Genomic DNA, 9,741 nt, shown 5'->3' with positions numbered 1-9,741 from the left:
GGCACGCAACCGACTGTGTCCATCAACAGAAGTGGTGGGTGTTTCTGAGATTACAGGTCAGTTTCACTTTCCTCTTGGGCCTTTTCTTAAGCGTTCACATTTCCCACAGTACACATGTAGATTAACTGGGGAAAAGGAACATGCTGTATATTTTTGAAACTCTTGGAGAGGTGAAGGATCGTTATTTCCTGCAGGGTAGTGTCCTCCTTTTCTTGCTTCACAAACAAAACCCGGATGTGACTTGGAAACGGAAAACAAAACAAAACAAAAAAGGAACAAAAAGTAAAACTTTACAGTTGTTTCTCCAGGAAAGTGGGTTAGTGCAGCCCCAACCCTGGGGTGGCAGCCCTGGTCGGTCCCGAGCGGGCGTGGCCGACTCGGGAGCCGGCAGAGGGCCAGGATCCCGCCCGGAGATCCCGCAGCACCGAGCTTCTCAGGCTCCCTCCCAACTCTACCGTCGCCGGGCTCGCAGGGCCCGGCCACCCGGGGTCGTGGGAGCCCTAGAGAGATCCTAGGGCGCTGGGCAGGGCCAGCACGTGGAGAAGACCCGGGAACAGCTGAGCGCTCAGGGCTCTGGGGGCCACCTCGGGGAGGCGGTCCCGTCCTGAGCCGGAGGGCGGGGTGCGCGGGCACCACAGTTACTTGGGGACGCGCCCTGGTTCGCCGCACTTCCAGCCACTCCACTTGCAGAGCAGTCCTCGGGCCCAGCTCTGGGCTGAAAATGCCGGCCCTTCACATCGAAGATTTGCCAGAAAAGGAAAAGCTGAAGATGGAAGTTGAGCAACTGCGCAAAGAAGTGAAATTGCAGAGGCAACAGGTAAATTGTCCCAGAATATTATTCCCTTCTCTGAAATGAACGAAGGGTGGTTTTGCCTGGTTTGTTACAGTAAAACAGTGCAGCTTTTTTGTTCTTTGGTTTCTCACTCATCCCCGCCCCCCCCCCCCCCCACCAGCGTCTCTTGAAGTGGGGCTTTGGTTGTACCTGGCAACTGCCAGTTGATGTGGGAAAATCACAAGAGGGAAAGGAGACCGCAAGGATCCCAGGAGTTAATTCAAAGCCAACTGTCAGAGCATCTGAGCCTAGAATGGGGGACCATGGACAAAGAAATTCTGCCCGCTGTTAGACAGTTGGTTTTAAAAACTCAAATTATAGGAAGAAGGCAGATGGCTATTTCATTCCTTGATCTTTTTCATTAAGGGAAAGACTGGAATTTAAAGGTGTTTTTGTTTTATCACTATTTAATTCATCACAATTTAGGTAATTTGAATTACATAGTTTTGAATTTCAGGAGGCCTCTCCAGAGGTATGCAATGAACAGTTCACTGGGGCTTGGAAACAAAACCTTACAATTCCTATTTTTATTGGTTTGTAACTCTCATCCCTTTATATTTCCACTTTGTTTTAGAAGTACACACAATGAACGAATACAGCATTTTTACATTTATATATAAGTAATAATACATATACTGATGTGCATTTGAAAACTCTTTTTAGTGATCATGATTAAAAATCTTAGAGACCACTAAAGTGGATTACAAATTCAGTGAGAACATATGCCTCGGTGTTCAGAAGTCTCCACTGAAATTTGTTGGAGATTTTGTAAATTTTACTTCAGTTTCTTACTGGTATTATGAGCATGCATTTCTTCCTTTTTTCCTCAATCAGGCAACCTGTAGTCCGGGAATAGGTTTTAGGATAAATATTTTTTAAAGGAAATGCTCTAATCCTTTCTCCCCAGCAAAAAATAAAAATAAAAATAAATTAATTTCATTTTTCTATGGTTTAATACTAGAAAAAATTAAGGAAAAAATGTAAATTAAGCAGGTATGGTAAATATGCTCACTTGCTTTCCTACTCTACTTATAGTAAATCTATTCATGACACAGTCCTGTTACTCAGGATGAACATTTTGAGTGATAATTGGAAGATGCAGGTGTTTTGAGTTTTACTCTTTGTGCATTTCTTTTCTCAAATTTAACCTTTCACCTCCAAATCCCTATGCTTCCTAGATTTTGGAGTGCAAAGTTATTTCTATCCTTGTTCAAAGTTTTTGTTGCTTTAAAAATACTGCTGTGTTTAAAGGGAAAAAACAAAGTTATAAGACCCAAACAATAGGGTAATTTCTTGAAACTTTAAGGGACCCATTTTGTGGATGGCACAGTGCAGTATGTGTTGGCCGCTTAGATTTTTTTCACACATTGCTTCGTAGAGGTTACATATTAAACAGAGTTGCATATATACTGAAGTAAAGCATTGTACAAAGTTGTAATATCCTAGTAACAGAGTGTGCAGAACTTACAGGAGAAAAAGAGACAAATGTCTTCTAGGTATTTTAAGCTTCAAATTAGAAATCGGGCAGGAGCCTGGGTGCAGCTGACTGTGTGGAAATTAAAGGTATCATTCATTACCCTGTTCCTCCCTGGCAGCTCCCCACCTCCACTCTTTAGGACACACCCTGCTGGATCTGTTTTCCAACTCCAAGTGTATGCCGAGGGCGAAGAAAACATGAGGGATAGCCTTAAGGGATACAAGGAGAGGTGTCTAAATCCTAATAATAATACTCAAACATATGTTATCAGACACTTTGAATTATAGAGTATTAGTGCTATACAAACATTATGGTTCTTAGAGATCCTTCTGTGCTTTCACTTTTAAGGATAAAAAACTGAATCCCAAGGAGGCTAACCACCTTCTTATTTAAGACCTCAGAGATAATAATAGAGCACTTACTGAAACACATGTGTTCTGATGCCCATTTCATTATTCTGTCAATAAATTGTTCATGTCTGAGCTGTGTGCTCTGCTCAGGCCAAGGACACAAAATTCACAGGCTGAATTCTGGCTCCAGCTAATTGTTCAAACCTATTTTCTTGATCGTGGAAGGAAATGCTCAGAGGAGTAATTATTCACTTTCAGAGGCTGCAGATCTCTTCGGAAACTTAATGAAGAAGCCTCTGTAAGAGAGACACAATTTGGGGGAACTCTAATCTTATCCACAAATAGCTCTGGGGAGACAGACCCCAGGTTATAAATACTTGTATCTGTACTTCTGACAATTTACATAAAATGCATGCACTATAAATGTCAACAACAAATAAAAGCAATTGTCACCTGAGAGGGTGGCACTTGAATAGATGGTTATTTCTCCACATTTTAAGTCATATAACTACATCAGCTGGTTTTAATTTTTTAGAACAGTGGTCTTTACATTGTGTGCAAAGAATCTTTGGGGTATGGGAGTAAGATATTACAATTTCTACTTTTGGTTAGATTTTAAGCCTCATCATTTGACAGTTTCCAGTTTGTGTTTTATAATTATGCATTATGTATTAACACAGTAGCATCTGTGCTTATTTATAAGTAAATAATTACATATTATTTATAATTATATGCATTTGGGGATAATTATGCAAACGTGTTTTAGTGATTACCATTGAAACAATTTGAAGATTGCTAATCTAGATTATAAACTTAATGAAATAGTTTCTTAGGGTTAAGAAGTCTATATTAGAATTTGCTAGAGCTTCTGTAATTTTTACTTCCAATTTCTTATTCATAATGCAGATCTTCACTAAGACACTAGTCCTTCTTTTCCTTGCCTTTTTATTCCTTTTTCTTTTTTAAACTCATTTATACAACCTGTTTCTAAAGGATAGTTTCTGAGGAAAGTATTCAATCCTTTCTCCTTTGTAGGAAAAGTTTCAACTAATTACATAAACATAAGAGTCTCAGATAAGCCTAATAAATCTCAGATAAATCTGTTGCTATGATCATTGCCCTCCAGCAGTGGGAAGGGATTCTGAACAGAGACACAAATGGTATGAATAGGCAACCCCAACCTTCCCAGCATCAGGCCTTCTCCAGTGTTTCCATCATTTTGTAAAATTGCAGAACATGGCACACACCCATAATAAGTGAGAATTTTGGCAGGATGCAGCCCAAAACATTTGGGGATTATCTATTACTGCACCTGTTCATTAGCATGGGAAATTGAAAACGGGGTATGTTTCAGTTCCTAAAATATTATGGATACACCATAATTGTATTTTAGCAGTGGCAGGAAGTCATATGAGGCACAATGGATAGAAATTGCTGGGGATGATCTGTTTAATACGGTGACTTTCAAACTTTTTGGCCCTCACCATAGTAAGAAAGGTATTTTAGATTGTGTCATTCATATGTAGCATATGTATTACACATGCTTTGTGCTAATATTTTCGTATTATTTCATTTTTTAAAGTGCTGGCTGTACTCAATTAAATTAATTTCACTAAAGTGTAGATGATCCTGACCTAATTCATTCTTTTTTTTTTCTTAAGGTGTCTAAATGTTCCGAAGAAATAAAGAACTATATTGAAGAACGTTCTGGAGAGGATCCTCTTGTGAAAGGAATTCCTGAAGACAAGAATCCTTTTAAAGAGAAAGGCAGCTGTATTATTTCATAAATAACTGGAGAGAAATTTCATCCTGAGTAGAAGAACTAGCTTGTTTTGGTTTTCTGAAATAAAACCAAAATTCTTTTCAAAGAAAGAAAAACAAAATTTAAAGACTTTCTTAAACACTTCTATTGATATGATTATGTATAAAAACTGTTTCTCATCTTTGCTAACTACACACCCTTTTCAAGAGGGCAGAGAGTATCAAACATACAATTATGGAAATAAGGACATTACTTGTGCGTGACTCACCTCTTTTCAGTGTATTGCTTGATGCCTTAAATAAAGTTTTTATCTCTGGAAAATGCCTGTTGGTGATTTAAAAAGTGTTTTAGTTTTCTTTGTTTTGTTTTTGTGTTTGTTTTTTGCATTTATTTTTATGTTTTTCCCCTTAACCTGTCACGTGCTTGGGACATGTATCAAAAGTTTAGATGATTTGATCAGGTCTCCAATCCAGCTCTCTCTACTTCGAATCTTGGTTGGTTTACAGTGCTGAATTCTGACTTCTGGGATGTTTTTTACCTAATTGTAACTCTTAGGGAACGGAGTGAGTAGAATTCCTAACATTGACAGGAGCTGGAGTCTCTGAGTCAGGAGCCACTTTAGTGCTTCCCAGGTTTATCATCAGGCAGATCTTGTTCAAAGTGTTGCTGCAGTAGTGGCCTTGGGAAAGGGCCAGGTTTGGGGTGCTGGAGAAATACCCAGAAGGTCAGCACTGGTATGTCCCTCCTCGGGGAGCTACATCTCCCACAAGATCTGCAGGTCCTGGGTATGGCGACACTCCAGCTCTGTGGCATTGGCATGGACACTTGGCTCTGCACCTACTCTAACCAGCCTTTTCCAGCAAGCCCAGGCCAACCATACCGCCTTTTCTCCTCCTCCAAAGGGACCCGTTAGTCTTTTTCCCTTTCTAAAATTAGCTTTGACTTCTCATCAGTCTGTAGGCATTCTTCACATAGTTTGACCATTCAGCCTTTGTCAGTGATAGGTGTTGCAAATAACCTTCTCTGGTCCATGGCTTATCATTTCATGGAAGGATGGTAGCTGCTATAGTTTGAACCCCTGGGTGCAATGCACCAAGGTACATGACCCACTCAAGTACTTTATGAAGGCACCCGTAGCACTGACCTCAAAGAAAGGGACCTTTCTTCTTTTAGCATTTCCCCCCACCCCCATTCTGTTGAATGGAAATTGCTCAAGGTTTCAGCCAAAAGAAAGACCAGCACAACCCTTACAGGTTAGTTCCATTCAAATGGGCTTAGCTATTACCTTGCCTTGCAATTTTAAATGTGACACCAGAAGCCCAGGTTTCTCCTTGCCTAGGTTTTTTCTCTTGCCTAGACCCATACCTTATCAAACCAGAGAGGCATCTGTGACCTCTAGCAGCTTCCTAAAGCATAGCAACCTCCTCGCTCTAAAATTACTTTTCTTTCCCTCTCTGAGAGGGAACAGGATGCTCCAGGCTTTTGAAAGAGCAGGTTACAGCAAACCAAGAGCAGGGACTATTTCCTTCAGTTTCCTTCTGTTTTCCAAGTGTTGACGCCATTTGGGATTACTGAGAACCCAGGGATAATTTTAGCCCAAAGCATGATCTACTCCAAGATGAGATTTAAGAACAGTAAAGGCATAATTTTTCCAACAGCCAAAGAACAATTAGTATTGGAATGTCATTTCACATTTAAAGTGGCCTGAGATTTTAATGGTTTGGGGCTTAGGAAGTCTGACTTTAATGAGCCATTCATTTCTCTCAAGTCATGGGGTTTTCTTGTGTTGCGTGAGGAAACAAGCATCTATTCTTGTTCTTGGTCAGATCAGATCGCCTGCTTCCTTCATGGAGGGCCAGATCAACGCATTTATCCTGTAACTTCTTGAGAGTTGTGCATTAGAAGGCTATCCATTTATGTACACCTCCAAGTCCTAGCCTTGACTTTTCATGTACTTTCAGCCAGATGACAGCTTAGCCCACTTTTGGTTTTTCCTTAATAAATCTCCAATCTTATAGATGTTTCCACTAAACCTAATTCTGTTCTTTTTTTCTTACTGTTTCATCATAGTAATTCAGCAAACATGTAGAAGTATAATAAAATCCTCTTGATTTTCAAATGTTCAACTGCTAAAAACTTATTAGCTTGCATTAGGAAGAAAATGAAAAATACAGCAACTACATATTTGGGTTTATTATAAAAGTAACCTTTAGTGAGTGGGAATTTGTTAAGTAGAATTTAAATCATGGGTTCAATTTCTTCCAAGTATATAGTTGTGTTAATCATTTGGTATCTGATTAAATAGTGACTATGCTTTGTGTATTGAGACTCAGGTTCTATGAACTCATTAAATTAGCAAAATTGGTTTTCCTATTTCTAGGCAGAATCTACATTACAAGCTCACTAGTACATGATATTTTAAGATGCATTATTTTACATGTTAGATGCAAACTGGTGTCTCGATATTTTCTAAATTTGCATTTCCTTGATTTCCTGTATTTTTATAGTGTAATTTCACGTGCCTTTTGACCACCTTCACCCATTTCAATGACCCCAGCCCCCGCCTCTTACAACTACCTCTGTATCTATAAGCTTGGGTGTTGTTGTTGTTGTTGTTTTTAGTCCATAAAAAAGTAAGATTATATATAGTATTTGTCTTTCTCTGTCTGACTGACCTCACTTAGCATAATGCCCTCAAGGTCCATCCATGTTGTTGCAATGGCAAGATTTCCTTCTTTTGTTATAGCTGAATAATACTCCATTTTGTATAGATATTCCATCTAATTATAATATATTTTTATCCATTTGTCCATCAATGGACACTTAGATTGTTTCCATATCTTGGCTATTGTAAATAATGCTTCAATGAGCATGGGGGTACAGACGTCTTTTCCAATTAGTGTTTTCATTTTCTTCAGATAAATACTCAGCAGTGGAATTGTTGGATCATATGGTAGTTCTAGTTTCAGTTTTTTGAGTTTTTTGAGTTACTGTTTTTCATAGTGGCTGCACCGATTTGCATTCCCACCAACAGTGCACAAGTGTTCCCTACTCCACATCCTCACCAGCACTTGTTATTCCTTGTCTTTCTGATGAAAGCTGTTTTCACAGGTACAAGGTGATATCTCGTTATAGTTTTCATTTGTATTTCCTTGATGGTTAGTGATGTTGAGCATCTTTTCATGTACCCATTTTTATCTGCTTTTATTTGTTTGAAGGAACATTTTAAGGTTATACAGGAAACCAGTAGTAATTTTATAAGGTTTTGATTTTTGTACCCTGTAAATGTGTTATCTACTTTAAAAAGTAAAATTAATTTAAAAATAACAAATGGAAGCAAGTTTTATACTTACTATGTTTAGGATTTGGTAAGTGTATTTTGATATTAATGTCCTATGAATCAGAAATAAGTTTGTATAGTTAACATGATCTAATAGTATATTTTGATCTATTCAGCTTATCCTGATAAGACAAAAATATTAATAATAATAGTTATAGTCTGTTATATTCATTATAAATGAGTCTTAGAAGGATGATAATCAATGAAAAATAAGCCCCTACTTGTAACAGCCTAGGAGAGCAGGGACTAATCAGAAGGTATTTCTCATTTAATAGGGAGGAGAGGGATGGTCATGGAAGGAAAGTGCTGTGGGATATCTCCTGTTAGAATGAACCCTGATACCCTGCTCTGTGTATCAGGCTGTCCTGACCAGGGAAGACCAGGGCATCATCAGCACCTTTTCCATCTGGGCTACATTCAGTCTGAGGAGATGAATCCACAGACCATAAAAAACCATACACCGGCACTAGGAGAATGTAGAGACTCATTAATGTCATTTCTTCCTTTTCCTTTGAGTTCACACATACATTAAGTGATGACCTCCTTTTTAAACCTGACATTAAATAGTACCTAACTTCATTGGACAGGAAAATAGGAAAGGGGGATTAAAACAGGTGGTTTATAAATTTCAGAAATTGACCTTAAAGTAATTGTGCAAAAATTACACTTAAAATGGAAGGAAAGATCTTTGTAAAACTAGCAGTCATGAAAAATAATTCACGTTGGCATATATAAAAATGTATGCATTTATTTATTAAAAACCAAAAATATTTGGCGCTCTATGTGCCAGGTATTGGTTTAGGCCCAAGGGATATAGTGGTGAATTAGACAAAGTCCTTAACATCATGGTATTTACAGAAATTATAATTAATCAGATGTAGGCGGAAATTACAGAGTATATTATGATGTATAGGTTAGGATAACAGGAAAGTGTTTTTTTCTACTTTTTACTGATGACGCTGATGATGGCATAACGATGATGATAGCTTACACAAATGAAATGCTTAATATTTTTTGGACACTGGAGTAAGCCTTTTTACATAGATTATGTCTTTTGATCCTCACAAGTACCTTATATATAGGGAAAATGATTTACACAAAGTCATAGAGCTATTGTAACTGGTAACTGGCAACACAGACTGTGCCTTAAACAATATGCAGTACTGCCTCTCTTACACAAGCCAATATATATATGCAGAATGAGAAGAACTATTCGCTCAACCATTTTCTGTAGTGGTTTTTGGCACGTGTAGAGCCAGCTCCTATCACCTCAGAAATATTTAGCCCTGATGTATGACATAGCATTTTACAGTAGCTTATTTCAGTTGCTTTTACTGGTTGGCTGGTTGGTGGGTGGGTGGGTTGGTTGGTTTCCTGTAATCACAGCCTAACATAAAAATTTTAACCTGTACCAAGTGGGTGAATTTTGCTTTCTTAATAAAAATCGTATCACACCCTAAATTTTTATAACAGTGATAAACTCAAATTATATACCAAATAGCATTTGCTCATTTGCTGATTACTGTAATCTCTCAGTTTAGTACTGGAATCTATCTGATAGAGGCTATATAAATTATGGTAGAGTATCTAGAAGAAAGAAATCAGACTCTGTAAGGACTTACTTTCGGTAAGGACCAAAATTATTGAATCACAGCCCTAGAGAATTGCGTACAGGTACTGAAGAATATATATATTTTTTTTAATGTTTATTTTTGAGACAGAGACAGAGCATGAATGGGGGAGGGTCAGAGAGAGAGGGAGACACAGAATCTGAAACAGGCTCCAGGCTCTGAGCTGTCAGCACAGAGCCCGACGCGGGGCTCGAACTCACGGACCGGGAGATCATGACCTGAGCTGAAGTCGGACGTTTAACCGACTGAGCCACCCAGGCGCCCTGGTGAAGAATATTTTCTAAGAAGTGATCAAACTCAATCTCTGAAAAAACTTGGATGTTTTCCTTAATAAAGTTAGCTACAGGCT

General features: G+C 38.5%; 1 protein-coding gene across 1 annotated transcript; it reads left to right on the top strand.

The window, feature by feature from the left end:
• The first annotated feature begins 313 nt into the window (after positions 1–313).
• GNG11 (G protein subunit gamma 11) lies at positions 314–4,744 on the top strand. Its single transcript, XM_040472669.1, has 2 exons — positions 314–817; positions 4,321–4,744. The coding sequence occupies exons 1-2, from the start codon at positions 722–724 to the stop codon at positions 4,444–4,446; spliced, it is 222 nt and encodes a 73-aa protein (XP_040328603.1). The 5' UTR covers positions 314–721; the 3' UTR covers positions 4,447–4,744.
• Positions 4,745–9,741: the final 4,997 nt, after the last annotated feature.

Source organism: Herpailurus yagouaroundi, unplaced genomic scaffold (assembly GCF_014898765.1).
Source record: "Herpailurus yagouaroundi ecotype Mexico unplaced genomic scaffold, PumYag 100, whole genome shotgun sequence".
NCBI lineage: Eukaryota > Metazoa > Chordata > Mammalia > Carnivora > Felidae > Herpailurus > Herpailurus yagouaroundi.
Note: the sequence above shows the minus strand (reverse complement) of the source record. Positions and strands in the feature narration are given on the sequence as shown.

What these genes read in the sequence shown, in the direction of transcription:
- GNG11 (XM_040472669.1), top strand. Translation starts at nt 722, where the DNA reads ATGCCGGCCCTTCACATCGAAGATTTGCCAGAAAAGGAAAAGCTGAAG. An exon ending in TGAAATTGCAGAGGCAACAG is followed by an intron (nt 818 to 4,320) that starts GTAAATTGTCCC and finishes TTTTTTCTTAAG; the next exon opens with GTGTCTAAATGTTCCGAAGA.